This window comes from Pelobates fuscus, chromosome 5 (genome assembly GCF_036172605.1).
Source record: "Pelobates fuscus isolate aPelFus1 chromosome 5, aPelFus1.pri, whole genome shotgun sequence".
Lineage (NCBI taxonomy): Eukaryota > Metazoa > Chordata > Amphibia > Anura > Pelobatidae > Pelobates > Pelobates fuscus.
This window is the reverse complement of record NC_086321.1, coordinates 129,031,818-129,053,882: the sequence shown is the minus strand read 5'-3', so window position 1 is coordinate 129,053,882 and position 22,065 is coordinate 129,031,818. Positions and strand designations below refer to the sequence as shown.

The following is a 22,065-nucleotide window of genomic DNA, read 5'->3' as shown; positions in this document are numbered from 1 at the left end:
AAGCTTTTTGCCTCGTAGATATACCTTAAGCGCTGACTGTCTGTATTTTTAAACATTCTTAATAAACAGAAAAGTTAACAAAACTAAATTGGACGATTAAAGGGGAAGGGAAGGGGTGTGTGCCCACCGAGGAGCAAACCATGTGTGTGAGACCCTTATGGGACCTGTTGCTTATCCTTATAAGCTTGCCATGGTTCCCACACTTTATAGAAGAATGGGAGGGAGTTTTGGACCGTAGCAATTAATTGGTCCATTAGATGATTTGTATTGATTTTTGTAATTACTTTCCTGCTAGATGGGGGACTGGCTAAATTCACCCATTGTTCTTTACTAGTCAGGCCCTCCATAGCCACGAGTCCAAGTTAAAAGGTCTAGGAGGAGACCTTTTATTCCTCCCCAGAAAGTAGACCGGGTCAGACAAGAATGTCAGCCTCTCTCCTGCAGTCATCTGACCTCAACTTTCCCATTTTGCAGTTGCTAATTTTTAGTGACGGTGAGCAGCTGTCATATTGAACCCAATAGACTTTTTAACTATTTGCTAGTGCTGCCATCAGGCAACTAGTAAAAAATATATTAACAACTTTTAGTTGCCAAAATCCAATGAGGCCATTTATTGGACACTACGTGCCTTATACATGGAAATAAATGTCCTCATCTGATATTTTGTATGTAAAGGCTAGGTATCAGTTTTGATATCTGATCCGATATTTATTGCTCCCTATAAACCTTTAACAGAATTAATGTAATCAATCTGACTTATTAGGAGCCGATAAACTGTATTAGTTCTAATATAATCGAGACATATCAGAAATCAACAAATTAGAAAGAAAAAAACATTTAAATATAAACAGAAAAGATTAAATTAGAAATGCATGTAGCTCCTTTAATCTGCAATTGCAGTTGTAAATATAAAAAAGTAAGATCCATTATCAACCATTATTGGCCAAAGAACTAACAACCTGTTACAATAATAATGTGACCTACCTATCAGTGTTTCCTTGCAGGTTACACTAGGTGGGGGGGGGAGGACCACCAGCCGAGCTCATATTATATTAAACAGTTAAAGGAACACAAAAGGAACATGAAAATAGTATATGAGAAACATATTGGTTATGTAGAAAAAGCATTGTATTGGAATTTACATCTTGGATGAATTGGTTTACAGGGCAATTGCCCCATTTTTGTACCTTAGACCACTTTTCAAGGCACAACACATTTTACACATAACCTCTACACCAGGGCTGTCAAACATACCGCCCTCGGCTGTTCCCAGAGTGCTTGCTGTGCTGGGAGGAAGTGATAAAACTTCACTTCCTTACTGCTCCCAGACATAGGAAGGAATGAAGTAGTGATGGTTGGCAAGAGGCACCTGAAACTAGTAAAGGAGGGACAGTGTGATTCTCTGTCTGTAAAGAGGGATTGGAGATGTGACTTAGATCGTGAGGGAGCAGAGACTGACATCTGCTCTCTCACAGTGACCAGCATACTGTAACAGGTTACAGAAATTGTGAGGGTGCACTAGTGTGTGTATGTGTAACAGTGTCAGAGTCATCCAGGGATCATTGATGCCCATGGAAAGCTAAGGCTAGCTCTTCTGGTCCTATCACACAGAAGAGCTACTGAAGCTCAAATTGCTGATGTTGGCTATAATAGAAAAGTGTCAGAAAATACAGTGTATCCAATTTGCTGTGTATGGGGCTGCATAGCTTCAAACCGGTGAGAATGCCCACGTACACGTGGCAGTGGTGTTTCCTGATGGAAGTGTCATCTTCCAGCAGGATGATGCACCTTGCCACACTGAAAAACTTGTTCAGGAATGTTTTAAGGAACATGGCAAAAAGTTCAAGGTGTTGCCTTGGCTTCCAAATTCTCCAGATCTCAAGAAGATTGAGGATCTGTGGGATGTGCTGGAACAAAAATTCCTGGCCCTACCTCGCAACTTGTAGGACTTAAAGTATCTGCTGCTAATGTCTTGGTGCCGGATAGCAAAGGACACATATTAAGAGGATTTATGGAGTACATGCCACAAAGCTTTAGAGCTGTTTAGGCAAAGCAAGGAAGACCTACACAATATGAGGCAGGTGGCTTTAATGTTGTGGCTGATTAGTGTATGTAATGTGGCTGGCTTCTGTCACTGAAATTTCCCCATCAGCTACCCTCATTGCCTTGCTTTCTTGGAGGGTGGCAGTCCCTCTGCTCTGCCCAGCGGCTCACCTGCTGTATTCACTAGTAACATGGAGGATGTGATATCACAGGCAGGGGAACCTGAGCTGCAAATCTCTCCCTATGCTCTCCTCTCCCCTCGAAATGCAGCTCCTCATGGAGAGAGAGGAAAAGAGAGAGCTGAAACCACTGGTGTACATACCGTGGTTGCAGGGGTCGCAGCTGCGACCAGGCCTGGCCCACCAGGGGGCCCAGCTGCCCTGCGACCAGGGTATGTTTGCCAGTGCGGCCACATTTTGCCAGCCTCTTCTCCTGGGGGGCCCATCAGCTAGCCACCTCAGGGCCCCTTAGGGGCTGGCAATGGTGTCACTTGGCTGGCGGGTGGGCGCACGCGCGGGAGCATTCTCCCCTGAGCTCTCTCTGCCCAGCTTCCTCGCGTGCACCGCAGTGATGCCGGAGCCGGAATATGACGTCACTCCGGCTCTGGCATCAGTAAGCGGCACGTGAGGGAGCAGCACCATTGGACCCCAGCAGCACCATTGGACCCCAGGGAAATCTGGAATCCCCTCAGCACTCCCAAAGGTAGGGTGGCTGGGGGACTAAATAAATAAAAAATAAAAAAATGTGAGTGTGTTTGTGTATGTGCTTGTATGTTAGTTTTTGTGTGTGTGTGTGTCTGTTACTGAGTGTGTTAGTTTGTGTGTGTCTGTTATTGAGTGTGTGTCTGCTAGTGAGTGTCAGTGAGTGTGTTAGTTTTTGTGTGTCAGTGAGTGTGTGTGTGTTACTGTATGTGTGTGTCTGTTACTGAGTGTGTTAGTTTGTGTGTGTCTGTTATTGAGTATGTGTCTGCTAGTAAATGTCAGTGTGTGTGTGTGTCAGTGAGTGTGTTAGTTTGTGTGAGTCTGTTTGGTGTCTGTTAGGGAGTGTGTGTTTGTCAGTGAAAGTGTATGTTTTGTGAGTGTGTATGTGTGTATGTCTGTCACTGAGTGTGTGTGTCTGTTAGCTAGTGTGTATGCGTCTGTTTGTGAGAGTGTGTGTGTGTGTGGTTAAAACCCCTTCAGCACTTACCTTTCTCCAGCGCCGGGCTCCCTTGGCGCTGGGGATCTCTCCGCCCCAATCCGCCTCTAAGCTCCGAATGCGCATGTGTTGCAAGAGCCGCGCACGCATTCAAACCGCCCAGAGGAAAGCATTACTCAATGCTTTCCTATGGACGTCCAGTGTCTTCTCACTGTGGATCAATTTTCGCACCAGTGCCCCATGGATCATGTGTACGCCACTGGCTGAAACTAGTCACAGTGTTGCGGATCCTTCGTGCCTTCGTGCTGTGAGCTTATGGACACTGTTAGTGGCATAATTTGAAAACAAAATTAATTTGCCATACACAAACTTCATTGGTAATTATACAAATTGTGTATACGTGATTGTGGGGTATAAATGCATACCCTAGTGATAGTGTATACACACAAGTGCAGACGTGAAGGAGTTAAATGCTATATATATCACAATTTATAACTTGAAAATGTATACTGTGCAATTTCCACAGAAGACCTGATAAATGCCTCCCTTTGAATTTTGTATATAAAACATGTTTTTTGTCTTTTTAAACAAAATCACAGCTATGTATTTCTAAAATCGGTAGTGTGGTGCCTTTAAAAGAAAATACCTTTTCCTCTGTAACAGTTACTCTCATTCCTGAGATTAGGAAGGACTTCAATGCCAGCAGATCATTCACATTGTGCATTTTTTTATACTGACAATCAATAACTTCATTCCAAGGTGCTCCTCCAGTCTTGTACGAACCTGTTTACATACAGCAATAATTTATTATTATTATTATTTTAGATCCTATTTGCTCCAGGATTGATTTTCAGCTATGTGAACAAATATTGTAATAAACTCCAGATAAACGACATATTTCCATTGTAATGTTTTAATCTGTACACAGTCTATAGAATACAATTTGGAACATTTGATAACATGCCACCAGTTTTTCAAAAGACAACTCTTACTTTGCTTATCATCAGAGTTATTCACTGAATTCCAAATGACTCGTACCAGCTGGGGCAACACCATCCTGCTGCATATGGACACTGTTCACAATATCAAACATTGTTCGGATTTTGCCGAGTAGGCTCTGAACGAGTCTGAATTTGGCCTGGATTTCAGTCAGATCAAAAGCTTCTGGACATATAAAATCTGGACTTGGATTATTATAAACAAACTATTTAATACTCCTTGGACGATCAGGAGAGGTCATTCAGTGCTTAGGGCATGACTCACTACTGTTAATATGTGATCAGGTCATCTTGTAGTCCCATGTGTCATCGTGCCAGATATCAACTGGATGTGTTACTATAACAATGAGGATGTGCTGTGCAGGGAGTTGCTTTATTTTGTTCCCACTTCCCCTCTTCTTTTCTGTATCCCAATTTTAAAACCAATAAAAATTGTCAAATAAAAAAATAGGCCGGTGAAATAGCTCAGTGGGATAATGCATCAGCAGAATCTGTTCTAACCCTTGGGTCGCAGGTTCAAATCCTGGCAGGATTGACTCAGCCCTTCATCCTTCCGAGGTAGATAAAATGAGTAACATTAAATTGGGTGATAGTAACAACCCCTGGATGTTGGGCTAAGGTAACATCCCCAGGACGTACTTGGAAACCAGAGTAATCTGAATGTACCTTTCCTGGTTAAATACTTTGTTATTATTTGTTATTATTATTATTTGCACTCTCTAACTCTAGTATACAATGAGGGGCAAAAGATAAAATCTCCAGCCACAAAAGAGGCCAGATAAAAGACATAATCCTGCAAAGCAACACTAGAAAATAAATGAAAAATAAGCCTGATCACAAAAACCCAAAAATTACAACAAATTTAAAAGAACAGACACATCAAAAACAAATTAATTTATCCTCCAGCCAGGGCTCTGCACAGAATTAGCGAAAGCTCTAAAGGCTTATTAGACCGTAAATATTTTTATTAAGCCATTTTTGTGAATGGGGAGCCACTGCTTGGCTGAGTGCATCAATTGGGTGCATCAATTGGCAGCCATAACTTTCCATTTTGAAACAGCAAACAGAAGGACCGGGCAGAGAGATACAGCGCTAATACTTCCACAATTTGTGAATGGTGAGTCCACACCAGGGACCTCCTGGCACCATAACAACTTCATTTCTTTAAATAAGGAGAGCATAACTGTTTTATTGCATGGAAAGGGATATACCTACAATAACTGTATGTCGAAACAGCTGAACTGTATAAATTAGTCAAGTTAAAAAAAGATTCAATAAGATAAACTGTTAAAAAAAAAAAAAATCTTATACAAGAAAATGCTATTGTTAGTAACCAGAGAATCTGAGAAGAATCCCTACCAGTATGAAATGTAGAATTCACCACTACCGGGCTCTTTGAACTATTTTCTCTGTAAATTTCCTCACGCTGGGATGCAACAGCTGTCTGGGGGAAAAAAAAAAGAGAATAAAGATTTATATAGAATAATAGATGGGAGGCGTATTGAGAGATTAGGCTGACAATACACATCTGACTCTCTATTAGTTCCGGTTGGCTGATGTTAGAGTACTAAGCAAGTCAATAAAGAATCTTTCAAACAAACTTGATCTGGGAATGAATGTTGTAAAATAATTTCTATTCGCTTGGTTATACAGTATTACTACAAATGAGTATTTTGCTGAGACACATAACGTATGTAAAGTTACTTGTTAACGTTAGCTATGTTTGAGATGGCAGTAGATGCTGCAATTGATAGTTTTTTCTTCAGAAGGACAATAATGTCAGGCTTATTCACCAAAGTGAGAATTCAAAGGACAAAAAAATATCTAAGTCAGTTATGCTTTCAGTTGTGCAACTCTGGCATTAAAACGTTGAATTCTCACTACCGTAGTTCTGTACAATAGGTAACCAAGAGAATAAGTCTAACAAAACATGTTTGACATAAGAGTACAAAAGGTGAAGGGGGGGTGGAGCCTGAGCTCGGAGCTGATCGGACATGTGCTACAGGAGCTCCCGATCAGCAGATTGATTCACAAAGAAATATTCCGGCTACACTGAAGCCACAGCCGCAACCCCAAGCTAGATATAATGGAGATGCGGAGACAAACCGTCTGATAACTCTCCCGAGAGTTTTCGGTGCCAAGGGGCCACGGCAGCATACTGAGGCGGCCGACTTCCCGCTGACCACCACGACAAGTGGACCTACTCTGCTTCTACCCCCCCACCCTTGGACCAGTGGGGTTTGTCCCAGTCCCAGCTGACCTGCCTGACGCATATTTCCATTATTGTTACACATGGCAGCTCTCTATGCTCTGCAAGAAATCACCTCATTACATGGCTAACAGTGATTCCAGTTACAGGATCATGTTCAAACTTATTTCTTTGGGGCATCAAAATAAATCACTTATAAAGTCACTCTAAGCACCATAACCACTATTTTTCAGTCTGTAGGGCTGCCTCTCTGGGCTATCAAACAGCCAGCTGAAATACTAAAGCCGTATTGGCGAAACGCGTTTGTGGATATTTTATTTTTTGTAAATTTATTATGCGAATGTTTAAAATTACAGTTTTACAATGTGTTACCATTGTACAATAAATCACGTGTGATACGATCAATAGCCAGTATTCTTATACATTGTTCCAAACATTTCAACTTCTTTTTTTTCCCTCCTTTTTTTTTTCCCTTAACCCCTTTCTGTAAGTATGTTTTTGTGATTTGCGAAGATTATATGAATATAACATCGAGACTCGCAGGTCTCCACATTTATAGTGCGTAAACAGTTCAACAATATGCTATGTGTACAGGCTGAAGGGATATCCAAGTGTTTACAAGTAAAGTGGCTCGCAGGCCCAGGTTTAACTCGGACCCGCAGGTCCTGATTGGTGTTGCTGGGCATGCATTACCATGCGGGTGTGATGGAGGTTATTGGGTCATATTTCGTTACTAGTATTATATTTAGCAGGTATTCACCCGCTTATCTATGTGGTTTTTTTTTTGAAAATTTGTTTACTTATTCGTTTGCAGCTTCATTTAAAGTGAAACTGTAAGACTCGCATGTCTAATCATGCAGAAAACACTTGTAGAACATAAGTAAGAAAAAACTCGGTGAGCATGAGAAAAAACACACAACTTGCAGGCTCATTGGCCAGTATGTCTACGGGATAAGTGGACACACGGGTCCACTTCAACTTGTGGATATTTTATTGTGTATTTGAATATATTAAAGATTATTTGGTCACTTTTTATTTGTGCCATTTATCTTTTGCTACATTTATATTTGTTTTTTTCCTGCCATTTGTATCACCCTGGACTCCAAGTAATCCGAGGTGGGGATAATACCACCAGCGCTATCTTCAAGGAGCAGTTGGTCTGCTCCTTCCTTGTGAGTACCATTTTATATATGTTATTTCCAGTATTTTATCCAGTGAGCACTATTGGTTGTCTCTATTTTATTTTTGAGTGTTGAACATACCATTGACGGAGGAAGTTTACCCTATATCTCATAACCGGGGATTGTACCGCTGTACGCCTTTTACACTAGAGCGAGTTATAGCTCTTGCAAATGTGAGTTTTATACCAGCTTTTAATATTTTATTTACTCTATTATTAGACTTTTTGCACTATTTGGTTCTCTATTTGTTTTATCTCTTGCATATGAGTGAATCTACACGGAGGAGAACAGCGAGGACATTTGCTCCTGACCAAGCACATATAGACTCTGTGTCTCCAATAAGAGCATTTTAGATAAGACTAATTTTATTTGGACTATTTATTATTAATATATTAAGTCTCTCTGGCGCAGCCCTTACTTTCTATTCTTTCTTCTTTTGGAATACTCTTGTCTGGCAGCAAACTCTCTTGTCAGCAATATTAGTTTTATGCAATTTATGCATCTGGTGTCAGCACACACACATGCTAAATCCAGATGCATTGAACAGGCTGCGTGAGTTAAACAAACAGGGTTATTTACTTAAGTGAAAATTGTCAGGAATTCAAAGTGCATTTCAAATGTAAGGCCAAAATAGCTGAAATGGAAAAAAAAAAATCTCAAAGTCAGCTATACTATATGACTTTGAATTCCCAACAAAACTCACGTTAATGACTAAATCTGACAGTGTCAAAGCTCCTGCTGTCTGGCTTTGTAATTTGCAAACTCCACGACAAAGACAAGCCACAAATGAGTACTGGTGTTTAACCTCTGCCCTTTTTATTACACGCAGAAGAAGTAAGAGGGGGGAAAAACAGAAGCCACTGTGTCAAAAATTCATGTCCCATCAAATTGAGTGCAGGAAATTGTCTGCCACTGCTGGACTGCAGCATCTAATATGTGTAGCTATCACTCTTTATCTTTGTTTGGTACAAATATGTAATTGAATCACTTAAACAGAAAAAAAAACCAAAACATTAACTATGAATTACTGTGACACAGACATGCAAAAGATTTTTAATACATTTTTGTTTGGTCTTGAGCAAGTCACAGTACGGTCAGTAAAGAATAGGGGTAAAGAGTGTTGTGGTGTACGGTGAAATTGCTATATGGAAGGGGGGGGAAGAGTAGAGACACAATTTTCAAAACTATCCGCATGGTTTGGCATGATACACTTATGGCTTTAAGGAGAATGAATTGTACATTCAATAGATAATTATAAATCCCAAAAGAATCATTAGAAAATTGCCTTCCTTAGTGAAAATGAGCTATTATTTCTAATGCAGAATTCTCCTGATATTTGCAACCTTATGTTTTCTTTTTGTGTACCAAATGCAGCAAAAAACTTAAATATTTACCAACTCTTTGCTTGACTGGTTCTCAATGAATTCATAGGTCACATAGTAATTGTAGGTAATAACAGGATATGCCTCTGTTGATTGTAGATCTGAGGAGTTTGCTGGGTTTGGGATGCCTTTTAACTTTCCAACACTCACATAGATCTGTGCCGAGTTTTCAAGATTGTCTGCAAGATGAAAACGTATGTGATGCTCTGATAAAGCACAGTAATGCTTTACAAAAGAAAAAAAAAAGTGACATCACTAATAGATAAAGGTTTACTCTAAACACAATAATGACTTAAATGGTTGAAGTGGTCGTGGTCCCTATGTCTGTATGTGCTGCATTTCGATGAAAACCAATCTATTTGAGTCGTTATCCATTCTCAGTACTTTCTTTTGTCCAGTTATTTTTTTCAGCTTCATTTTATTTATTTTTTTATGTTTGGTGGTGGACCAGGTTAGTAAAGATTACTCTAACCAAAACCAGTAATTTATTACAACACTTTTTTTTGGTTGGATTAACCATTTGGTTTGATGTGCCTATATTGACTTTGAGATCGTTTGGCAGTAATGAAGTTTACCTTCATCATATCATACCATTTGCAAAAGTAGACAACCAAGTGTATTCAAAATGTTCAGTCTTTTTAGTAGCCACTTAGTCACAAACCCTGGCCAAAGTTAGTGTTCATATAATTTTTTTTGCATTTTTCACACAAAAACTGCACTTTCCCTGATGACCTAATCGTAATACATTTTACTGCTCTAAAACGCTCATATTTGTGTTCAGTGATGTCTGATGAGTAAAACAGTACCCTCCATGTACAGGTTTATATATAAATAATATTTAAATATATAAAAACCAAGAGGGCTGCACTCACCTGAACATGCATACATTATAAGGGTGCTGCTGGGGCCAATTCATACAACATACAAGATGCACCACTCTCACTCATTCACTAATGATCACTTTCAAAGCTCACAATATGTAATAGCTTTTTTTTTTTTTTAAACACTTTGCCTAGTTATAAATAATGGGGATTTATATATAAAATTTTAATTATTTTATTTTCTTAGTTATATATTTGTAGGGATGTGCATGGGCCAAAAATTTGGTTCGGTTCGGCACTTCTGAAATTCGGGACCTCGGCAATTCTGCACTTCGGTTCGGCAATTCGGGAATTCTGCACTTTGGCAATTCCCTAACCCTACCCCTAAACTAACCCCTAACCTGCCACGGCATACTAAACGGCGGGTGGGAGGAATGAGGAGCTGCCCCACACTGGACCCCAGGCAGGTCAGTGTTTCAGTGTTTGTCAGTGAGTGAGGGTCTGTCTGTGTGTGACTGTCGGTGAGTGTCTGTCAGTGAGCGTGAGTGTCTGTCAGTGAGCGTGTGTGTCTGTCAGTGAGTGTCAGTGAGTGTGTGTGTGTCAGTGAGTAAGTGTATGTCTGCAAGTGAGTGTGTGTGTGTGTGTCTGTATGTCTGCCAGTGAGTGCCTGTGTGTGTGTGTCAGTGAGTGAGTGTAGGTCTGTCATTGAGTGTCTGTCTGTGTGTGTGTGTCGGTCTGTCATTGAGTGTCTGTGTGTGTGTGTCTGTCAGTGAGTTTCTGTGTGTATGTCTGTCTGTCGGTGTGTGTGTGTGTGTGTGTGTCAGTGAGTGAGTATATGTCTGTCAGTGAGTGTGTGTGTCTGTCAGTGAGTGTGTGTGTGTGTGTATGTCTGTCAATAAGTGTTTGTGTGTCTGTCAGTGAGTGTGTGTGTGTGTGTGTGTCAGTGAGTGAATGTCTGTCAGTGAGTTTGTGTGTGTGTCAGTTAATATGTGTATGTCTGCCTGTCAGTGAGTGTATGTGTGTATGTGTGTGTCAGTGAGTGTGTGTCTGTGTGAGTGTATGTGTGTGTGTCAGTGAGTGAGTATATGTCTGTCAGTGAGTTTATGTGTGTTTTTTTAGTGAGTGAGTGAGTGTATGTGTGTGCGTGTGTGTGTCTGTCAGTGGGTGACATGAAGGGGAGGCAAAATGGATCTTTGCCTAGGGCGGCAGAAATCCTTGCACAGGCCCTGCTTCCGTCTGCTTGTTTTCGGGGCCAAAAAAAAAGGCATCGATCGATGGTACTCGTCCTGCTGAGTCAGGCTAGGTGAGTGCTGTGTCCAGATGGTGTTCAGGTCGACAGATATCGCCCGGATTAAAAGGTGAGATGTGCAGCTGATAGACATGGCGTCTGGTCAGGAAAGCTAGCAAACTCCGCCCCACAAACATTCTACTTTTTAAGGACTGAGGAAACCATAATCAGATTGCATATTCTGCAGAGATGCCTATTTATACATTGTGGACTGCAATTATTCTTAAAAGGTTTACCACGAGAGCTTTTGCATCATTTACAAAGTCTAGCATCCTACATGTGGGTTATTCTTGTGGTTTCTTTTGTTTGTTTTTCTTGTGAATTATGTAGCCAAACACACTTTTGCGCACGTTGTTATGGAGGACTTTCAATTTATCTTATCTAATTCTGCATCCGTTTTATAAAAATAGATAAAACACCATCACGCTAAATTCAGTATAATTTATAGGAAAGTAAACTGTTTTAAACTTCTTGAGAATTCCTAATCTTTCACCGTACTACAGTCTTGGCTTGCTCAATATTTATACATTTCAATTTGTCAATATTTTCGCCATACATAGGTTAATAAATACCTATATCAGGGCTTAACATTTCCATTTGGCCATTGGTAAGTGGAAATTTAGTCACTTTAAATGTGACATGGATCCACTCACACAGCCTTTAAGTATTCTCAGAGTGATTACTAAACAGTCTATTTTAACAAGCAGCACCCATGCTTAGTGTTGTTACACAGCAGCCAAGAATTACATTAAAGCAGCACTGTCATGCCAAACTTACCTATCCCCAATTGATTCCTCTTCTCCCCCTCTCTCAGGATTTGTTCTTCATTTCTTCCTGTCTGCTCTAGTTTTCTTTTAAAAATTAAGACAAAGTAGGGACTATTTCTCTTCTGGAGGCTTCCTACACCATGACCAGCTATGACCAGCAGAGGAGCAAAGTGTGCTTCATTTCTGGTGGTCAGAACAATTTTCCCATAATCCTTAGCTTTCCTCCCTGTTCCCGCGATGCTTCCTGTCAGTATTGCCGAACGTCCTGTCATTTAGACAGAACACCGGCAAAACTGCTGAATTGTATCCTAACAGAATGAGAACAGTTTGTTCATTAGTTTTAGAACACATTTTGGGACTTTGTTTGGATCACAATTTAATTTGAATGACTTAAACTCCGATTCTATTCGTGCTGTGGCTGCATCTTGCAGCCGCTTAGTAGATAACTCCCTAATTCCCACGGTATCAGGGAGCTATCTACCAAAAGGCTGAAAGCAGGGGAGGGCTGGCAGTCTTAGGCCTGAGGGGTAAATCCAGTCAAGTGGTCCATTGCACCAGCGAATCAGCTCACTATCCATGCTCACTTTTTCCTGGTTTTATAACTGATATAGGTGTAGTCCATGTATCGAGCACATTTTGTATACATTGATGGGATTACCATCCCATACACTGTCATGAGGGCTAGACAAATTTAATTGCAATCTAGAAGCCAGCTAAAAAATTTAGGAGTAAAGTTTTTCAATGTCAAAAATACCATTCTGAAGTGACCAGAACTACTACAACTTAATGTAGTTGTTTTTGAGTCTATATCCTGTCCCTGCACTCTTTTCAATGTAAACACTGACTTTTCAGAGAAAAGGCAGTGTTTACATTGACTATCACTAGAGGTGTTACTAGGCAGAAATCACTCAGACGGCCTCTAGAGGTGCTTCCTGGGCCAGTGCTGCACAGTGTGCACCACCTACATTCAGTGTGACTCTTAATTCTACCCGTAGAGATGCATTTATTCAATGCATCTTCAAGAGGAGATGCTGATTGGTGCAGCATTGTGTATTGTCGCACATGCGCATTTGCCTTCCATTGCTTTCCTAAAGGCAAGCATTGGATTAGCTGAGATCAAGACTAATGATCTCAACCATGGAGACGGGAACAGACACAGTGAGTCCGGAATGGCGTGGGAAAAAAGAGGAGAGTAAAAATACCTTTCCCGTGTGATTGAAAGGGGGGGCAGTCACCCAAACAGACACACTCACTGACAGGCACACACACACTTGCTGATTTGACACACACTAACAAACACACACTCACTAACAGCAGGGCCGTCTTTAGTAGTGATTGGACCCTGGGCAAGCGTTTGTTTGGGCCCTGTGGATCCTGCCCCCCACCCAGCATGCAATTACGCCCTCCAACCCCCCCTCCTCCCCACAAAAACAAAAAACACACACACACACACATATATATATAAACACACGCACATATACACACACAAACACACATATATGCATACACACACACATATACGCATACACACACATATATTCATACACAAACACACATATATGTAAAAAACACGATTATATAGCTGGTTTATAGAATATATATATATATATATAGTTTATATACTATTTATAAAATATACTGTATCCGGCAGAAGCCTCCGTTCTATCTGCGGTCCGGCATCCTAAACTGCGAAACCGTGAGTCTTACATACGTTACATTCCGGTCCCCTCCACGCCGCTCTGTGGTCTTATCAGGGGCCGGAACGCACATGGCGGTAATCTTACCGGGGACCACCCACGGTCCCCACACTATGGCATCTAGGCGGTCGTTTTTTTGTACACCTGTCTGGGGGGTTCTACACCCCCCCTCACCTCCCCACAGACCCATAGGTTCGCGGTACGTTACTACCCTCGTTCAAAACGTTACTCTTGTAAATAGGGGCATGTAAATCCACTTTGGGTTAAGCCTCCACTGTTATAGCAGAGGCTATGCTACTATACTGTATATATAAAGGATGCCATAATTTTACTATAGTGTGCACGGCATATTGGTTGTAAAACTTTCATTCATACTTTCCATTATTGTTTCTTTTGTGTCAATTACACAGGCCAAGTTTAGTAGGCTGTTATCGCCATCTAGTGGCTTTTTATGGTATTTGCTGGTTCATTATGTATTATATGTAGCTTCCCTGCACTAAACTCTAGCAGCAGCTGCAATCTTACTTACTTGGAGGTGTTACCGTGAAATTACTAATCACACAATTTTATACCATTCCTTTATGTGCAAGTTAATCTTAGCTCTGTTAAAAAATTTATTTGATCTCCACAGATCGCACATTTTGTCATATTTAACGGCTAAATTGCAAAACACTGGTTCTTGTCCTTTAATCCAGGTATAGTATTTATTTTACTTCAGTTTCTGTTTCGTCAAAGCCTTAGGCAGCCTTCACTTTACATTTGTCAACTCACGCTGCGCTCATACATCACGCTCACTCAGATCTACATCTGTCTCAAACCCCTAGGTTTCTTCTACGATAGCACCAACCGCTTTGCCTCTTCTAAATTGCAAAAAACCCTGGTTCTTGTCCTTTAATCCAGGTATAGTATTTATTTCACTTCAGTTTCTGTTTGTCAAAGCCTCAGGCAAGCCTTCACTCTACACTTGTCACTCTGTCTCGTATCACTCGTTCAGACCTCCCAGGAGCTCATGTTGCGCTCTTACGTCACGCTCATACAGATCTCATCTGTCTCAAACCCTTAGGTTTCTTTTACGATATCACCAATTGCTCGCCACCTGGAGGAACACCATTCAGGAAAATCAAATGGCTTGCATTTTTGTGGATTAGAATTAGTGAAACAAGACAAAAGAAGGGGTGACTATGACAGGTTCTTAAGGCAACACGAACGTTTTTTGGGGGGGATTTACAGACTGAAAACTTTACAACCAAAGGGATTAAGTGAGGGTTTTTCCTTTGCACCATTTATTTAAACCTGCACAATTTCCTGTTATTTTTCTGGTGTTTCATTTATTATAAACAATTGGAGTAGGGTTGGAAGGAAGAGACTGGAACTTTTCATTTAAAATGTATTAGGATTCCTGGCTATTAGTGCTCAATTCATCTTGCATTATTATATTCATCCTCTTAGAGATATTTGAACCCAATCTATTAACTACAAAGTATGAACTAAATAATTTTTGGGGTGTATCTCGTTCGGAACATCCTAATCACTAAGAGAAAGATGGGCGACATTCTCTTTACTTACAGATATCTTGTTTGGAACATCCTAATCACTAAGAGAAACATGGGCAACATTGTCTTTACTTACAGATAATTTCCACTATCTCTAGCCATTTATTAGCCCTGTCTGTAAGGCATGTCTCACAATAGCCTCTGTCTCACTTTGAGACAGATATTCATCTTCTTTTGAGTACTATGACACCTAATATGGTCTGGAGATAATGCTGTCACATTGACACATACAATCTTAGAACCATTTCCAATTGTCTGGAAATCCTGCTGGCAATCCATAATTAATATTGGCTTCTCTTCCATGTTATAAACATTCAAACCACCTACTCTCTTTCATGCACAGATGTTTATTTACTTATACTATGACGATTAATCAGTTCAATTATATTTATCATACGGACCATCAACACTACTGCCGTTCCTCATGTTTGAATTATGAGGATTAGGACAACACTTGGCAGAGAGGGGGTTAATTTATCTCCATGATCGGGCCACTCATTTCCCTAGTCCCGCCCACCAACTGACACCGTCAGGGAATGACGATGATGTCATGAACCCTATGGGCGGTGTCTACGGAGGTTTAAAAAGTGGCGCCAACCAATATTCCGGTTAGCTCTTGACAAACGCGCAGATTAGCGCAGATTAGCGCCGAAACGCGCGTTGGGCTTAACCGACATACTTATGTATATCTAAGACGACGGCTTTCTGCATTTAAACTATTTAGAGGATGAGGGGGTCTTTTTAGGTCTTAGATTCTTAGCCGAGACCCGTGGGTCCTTTGTCATACTGGAAAGGAATCTTTTTAGTGAGTTAGGGATAGTCCAGTACCTAGTTATACCAGGGAGTACGCTATAGACAAATAGCACTAAGCAATCTGTATTTTACAGATACCTGATGAGCTCTATTTATACACGAGGACCGATCTCTCTGTCTATTCAGGTCCGGACTATCTTGTAAAAATCTACTTTACTTTTTTTCTTTGGGGGGGGATTTACTGAGTGTTATAATTGGGGCTTTTATTGTTACGGCTAACATCTCGACCGTACTTTTGGTTCGAGGAACGCTGCCGCTCTTTCTTCCAAACACTCTGGTATAATCTCTATATTACCCTGATGATTTATAACCCCCTCTACTCAATGATACAGCACTAAGACTCCTTTTTTACCCGCTCTTATTAACATACACGTGTAGAATTCAAGCGTAGGAAATAATCTTTGGAGTGATCTATTGTAGTGGGTACCCTCTACTCCCTAGATCCACACCTAAATAATATCGGCTACTGATACATTGTTGCAAAAAGTTACTAGCAGCAATTTATACAGACATTGCAACAATTTAAGTATTCAGCCGAAATGGTGTGCTATCTGTACAGTTAGCAGAATAGCTGTAGGTCTTTATTTCTTTTAATTTATTTTTTATGTGTTTTTTCACTTAAACTGTATATACACCCTTTCTCTCAACATGAGCTATTTAACCCTCAAGAGGGACTAAAAAAGATTTATTATTTTGTAGAGGTCCATTTTATGCTCTAGGACCGGCAATTTGTCGCCACATACTAGTGGAGCATCCTTCTTAAATAGGGTATAGGGACTGAGTCTTGGGAGCACTCTCTGAGTCATCCCATTCCAGTCTCTTTCTTCTGTATCATTACTTTTGGGTTTTGCCCTAATACCCTCCAACCTACTCAACTCTAGTGAAGGGTCTATTTTCCCTTCACTATTTGTTGTGCGTTTTCATACATACAGACATGCTTACAGACATACATACATAGATATACACACACACACAGAGCTCATTTTCCAGCCACCCTCCTGTTTCTTACCTTTTCTTTGCAGGAGGGTGGCTGGGGCTGATGGGAGTAGTCGGCATGGCTCTCCCTCACTGCCGGACGCACGCTCCTCCCGTGCGGAGTGAGCTGGGAGGAAGTGACCACTTGCTGCGACTGCTTTTTTTTTTTTTTTTTTTTTTAAAGGGGCCCGGTCGTTCTATTACAAGGCCACAGCACTGACCAGGCCCCGGAAGATATAGGGCCCATTGGGTGGTCCTAAGTGCATGGGCCACCCGATAGGCCCCATCAGCGTGCGGGCCCAGGTGCAAGTGCACCGGCGGCAGTTTCGCCGCTACACGTGGGGCCCGGGCAGCCGGGCCCGTGACAACAGTTATGGCGGCCCTGCCCCTACATACTTGCTACATACTACAACTCTTAATAAGACAAACATAGGGTGGCTGTCAGCAATGTAACATAGCTGTGTGATAGAAACATCATATACAAACACAAAGATAAAGCACCGTGCTTACAGCAGCAGTAGCTCAAAATACATAGTAAAAACAAAGAGAACGTTACCTGCGCTCTGGCCTAAATCCCTATGTACATTTAAACAAAATGGAGCTCTTTGGTCTTGGCCATGATGGAGAGTTTGGAATCTGACTTATTGATTGCTTCTGTGAACAGGTGTCTTTTATACAGGTAACAAGCTGAGATTAGGAGCACTCCCTTTAAGAGAGTGCTCCTAATCTCAGCTTGTAAACCTGTATAAAAAACACCATCTAGCTGATTGATAGGGGATAAAATACTTATTTCACTCATTGACATGCAAATCAATTTATAACTTTTTTACAGGTAACAAGCTGAGATTAGGAGCACTCCCTTTAAGAGAGTGCTCCTAATCTCAGCTTGTAAACCTGTATAAAAAACACCATCTAGCTGATTGATAGGGGATAAAATACTTATTTCACTCATTGACATGCAAATCAATTTATAACTTTTTTGACATGCGTTTTTCTGGATTTGTTTTGTTTTGTTATTCTGTCTCTCACTGTTAAAATACACCTACCATTAAAATTATAGACTGATCATTTCTTTGTCAGTGGGCAAACAATTAAAATCAGCAGGGGATCAAATACTTTTTCCCTCACTGTATTTTCTTTCTTAAACTCATGCACAGCACAAGACAATATTGCCAAGGAGATAATTCTACCTTTTCTTCCAATGCTAAAACTAGATTCGAGAGATATCACTATCTAGAGGTTACTTAGATTAATTGAAGCTCTGCTATCTTTCTACATATCTATTTACCACTTTGTGGTTTATCAATCCAGAACAGCACAGCGGATAAAGGAAGCAATCTCTTTGACAAACTGAAGAATCTCCTTATCAGATGTACAAAGTTGCAACATGGCCATTACTCCATACATTCAACAAACATTGCCTCCATACATTCAACAAACACGCTGGCCTTCAAGGATGCTTTATTTAAAAAAATATTTATATATATTTTTTAATATTTCTTTATTTTAGATGTTCAGTGAGTCATATACATGCATGAAATAACAAAAACAGTGTTAGGTAAAGCATAGTACATTAATTTTTAAGCAAATAATGTGCCTAATATTCAGCATTTTTTACATTTATCAGGAGCCTAGCCCGAGAAGACATAGAGAGACATTAAAAAAACAGCAATACAATCATATAAATCCGAACTAGCATTTTCTAGGCAGAGCAGGGACCATATATGTGAGGTCAGAGGTGGGTATAAATACGTTGGGCAATATATCTGGACTTTTGAACTGTGAGCGAGAGTAAGTTTTATTGTGGCATGGAAAAAAACAAACAAGAGTAGGCAACTCAATAGCAATTCCTTCAGTAGGAGGTGTGGTGGACATAAGAATATCAAATACTACTAAGAATGGAAAGTGCCCCTATCCAAGAGGGCATCAGAAGGGGGGGTTGCGAACTGTGTAGAATTACGCTAAGTGCACTTGCGAGAACAGACCTGTGCTGCAGAAAACAGCACCTGAAGCAGATCCCAACAACAGGAGCCAGAGTGGCTCTAAATGGAGCTGCCCAGAACATATTGAACAAATATTCTGTAAAAAAATAAACATAAGGTATTTTTCGGTAAAAGAACTCAAAGATAGAAAAACAGAAGCATAAACATTAACAATCTGTTCGGCATCACGCCAAACTTGAAAGCGTATCACCTTCCAGTGTTAATTTTGTTGACTAAGAATTTTAGTCAACAAAAAATTTGAGATTTAGTCGACTAAAATACAACTAAAACTAACACAATTCAGATGGCTAAAATATGACTAAAACATAGAAACATAGAATGTGACGGCAGATAAGAACCATTCGGCCCATCTAGTCTGCCCAGTTTTCTAAATACTTTCATTAGTCCCTGGCCTTATCTTATAGTTAGGATAGCCTTATGCCTATCCCACGCATGCTTAAACTCCTTTACTGTGTTAACCTCTACCACTTCAGCTGGAAGGCTATTCCATGCATCCACTACCCTCTCAGTAAAGTAATACTTCCTGATATTATTTTTAAACCTTTGTCCCTCTAATTTAAGACTATGTCCTCTTGTTGTGGTAGTTTTTCTTCTTTTAAATATAGTCTCCTCCTTTACTGTGTTGATTCCCTTTATGTATTTAAATGTTTCTATCATATCCCCCCTGTCTCGTCTTTCCTCCATGCTATACATGTTAAGATCCTTTAACCTTTCCTGGTAAGTTTTATCCTGCAATCCATGAACCAGTTTAGTAGCCCTTCTTTGAACTCTCTCTAAGGTATCAATATCCTTCTGAAGATAGGGTCTCCAGTACTGTGTACAGTACTCCAAGTGAGGTCTCACCAGTGTTCTGTACAATGGCATGAGCACTTCCCTCTTTCTACTGCTAATACCTCTCCCTATACAACCAAGCATTCTGCTAGCATTTCCTGCTGCTCTATTACATTGTCTGCCTACCTTTAAGTCATCAGAAATAATCACCCCTAAATCCCTTTCCTCAGATGTTGAGGTTAGGACTCTATCAAATATTCTGTACTCTGCCCTTGGGTTTTTACGTCCAAGATGCATTATCTTGCACTTATCCACATTAAATGTCAGTTGCCACAACTCTGACCATTTTTCTAGTTTACCTAAATCATTTTCCATTTGGCTTATCCCTCCTGGAACATCAACCCTGTTACATATCTTAGTATCATCCGCAAAAAGACACACCTTACCATCAAGACCTTCTGCAATATCACTAATAAAAATATTAAAGAGAATGGGTCCAAGTACAGATCCCTGAGGTACCCCACTGGTGACAAGCCCAAGCTTCGAATATACTCCATTGACTACAACCCTCTGTTGCCTGTCACTCAGCCACTGCCTTACCCATTCAACAATATTGGAATCCAAACTCAAAGATTGTAGTTTGTTGATAAGCCTTCTATGTGCAACAGTGTCAAAAGCCTTACTGAAATCGAGGTAAGCAATGTCTACTGCACCACCCTGATCTATAATTTTAGTTACCCAATCAAAAAAATCAATAAGATTAGTTTGGCATGATCTCCCTGAAGTAAACCCATGTTGTCTCTGATCTTGAAATCCATGTGTTTTTAGATGTTCAACAATCCTATCCTTTAACATGGTTTCCATCACTTTCCCCACTACTGAAGTTAGGCTTACTGGCCTATAGTTGCCCGACTCCTCCCTATTACCTTTCTTGTGAATGGGCACAACATTCGCTAACTTCCAATCTTCTGGGACTACTCCTGTTATCAATGATTGGTTAAATAAATCTGTTAATGGTTTTGCTAGTACACCACTAAGCTCTTTTAATAGCTTTGGGTGTATTCCATCAGGTCCCATTGACTTATTTGTCTTTACTTTTGACAGATGAAATAGAACCTCTTCCTCTGTAAACTCACGTGTAATAAATGACTCATTTATCCTTTTTCTTAACTGAGGTCCCTTTCCTTCATTTTCATCTGTAAATACCGAACAAAAATATTCATTGAGGCAGTCAGCTAGACCTTTATCCTCATCTACATACCTTCCTTCTTTTGTTTTTAATCTAACTAATCCTTGTTTTACTTTTCTTTTCTCATTTATGTATCTAAAAAAGGTTTTGTCCCCCTTTTTTACTGACTGTGCTATTTTCTCTTCTGTGTGTGATTTGGAAGCTCTTATAACTTGCTTAGCCTCTTTCTGCCTAATCTTATAGGTCATTCTGTCTTCCTCACTCTGGGTTTTTTTATAATTACTAAAGGCTAACTTTTTGTTTTTTACTATTTTGGCTACATCTGTGGAGTACCACAGTGGTTTCTTGAATTTTTTGCTTTTACTGACAAGCCTAATGCAATTTTCTGTTGCCTTCAGTAGTGCAACTTTTAAATAATCCCATTTCTTTTGGACTCCATTTAAATTGCTCCAGTCTGATAATGACTCCTTTACACATATTCTAATTTTGGAAAAGTCTGTTTTTCTAAAGTCTAAAACTTTTGTTTTTGTGTGGTGTGACTCAGTCACTGTTCTTATATTAAACCACACTGACTGATGATCACTGGATCCTAAACTTTCACCTACAGTAATATCTGATACCAAATCTCCATTTGTTAACACTAAATCTAGTATGGCCTCTTTACGAGTTGGCTCCTCAACGACTTGTTTTAGAGACAATCCCAGTAGGGAGTTTAGAATATGTGTGCTCCTGGCACAAGTAGCTATTTTTGTTTTCCAATTTACATCAGGAAGATTAAAGTCACCCATGATGATAACTTCCCCCTTCATTGTCATTTTAGCTATTTCTTCAACTAGTAGATTATCTAACTCTTCAATTTGTCCTGGGGGCCTATAAATCACACCTACACGAGTTACTGTGTGATTACCAAATTCTAACGTAACCCAAACTGACTCTATGTTCGCCTCACTAACCTTTATTAGGCTAGATTTTATGCTATTCTTTACATACAGGGCCACCCCTCCCCCTTTCTTGCCTTCCCTGTCTTTTCTATATAAAGAGTACCCTGGTATTGCTATGTCCCAGTCATTTTTCTCATTATACCATGTCTCAGTAACAGCGACTAAATCTACACTATCAGTTGCCATTATTGCCACAAGTTCATGGATCTTATTCCCTAAACTGCGAGCATTTGTAGACATGACTCTAAGCTTAGCATTTTTTAACACACTTGCTACAGGCACCTTCTGTCCTTGTTT

General features: G+C 40.2%; 1 protein-coding gene across 1 annotated transcript in view; it reads right to left on the bottom strand.

The window, feature by feature from the left end:
- The window catches only part of LRRC43 (leucine rich repeat containing 43), an 80,255-nt gene that overhangs the window by 22,695 nt on the left and 35,495 nt on the right, over nucleotides 1–22,065 (bottom strand). The window contains exons 6-8 of the mRNA XM_063456992.1: nucleotides 8,963–9,129; nucleotides 5,538–5,622; nucleotides 3,827–3,963 (exon numbers count right to left, since the gene is read on the bottom strand). Of these exons, the coding sequence (XP_063313062.1) occupies nucleotides 3,827–3,963; nucleotides 5,538–5,622; nucleotides 8,963–9,129 (389 nt within the window). The remainder of the gene's footprint in view (nucleotides 1–3,826; nucleotides 3,964–5,537; nucleotides 5,623–8,962; nucleotides 9,130–22,065) is intronic.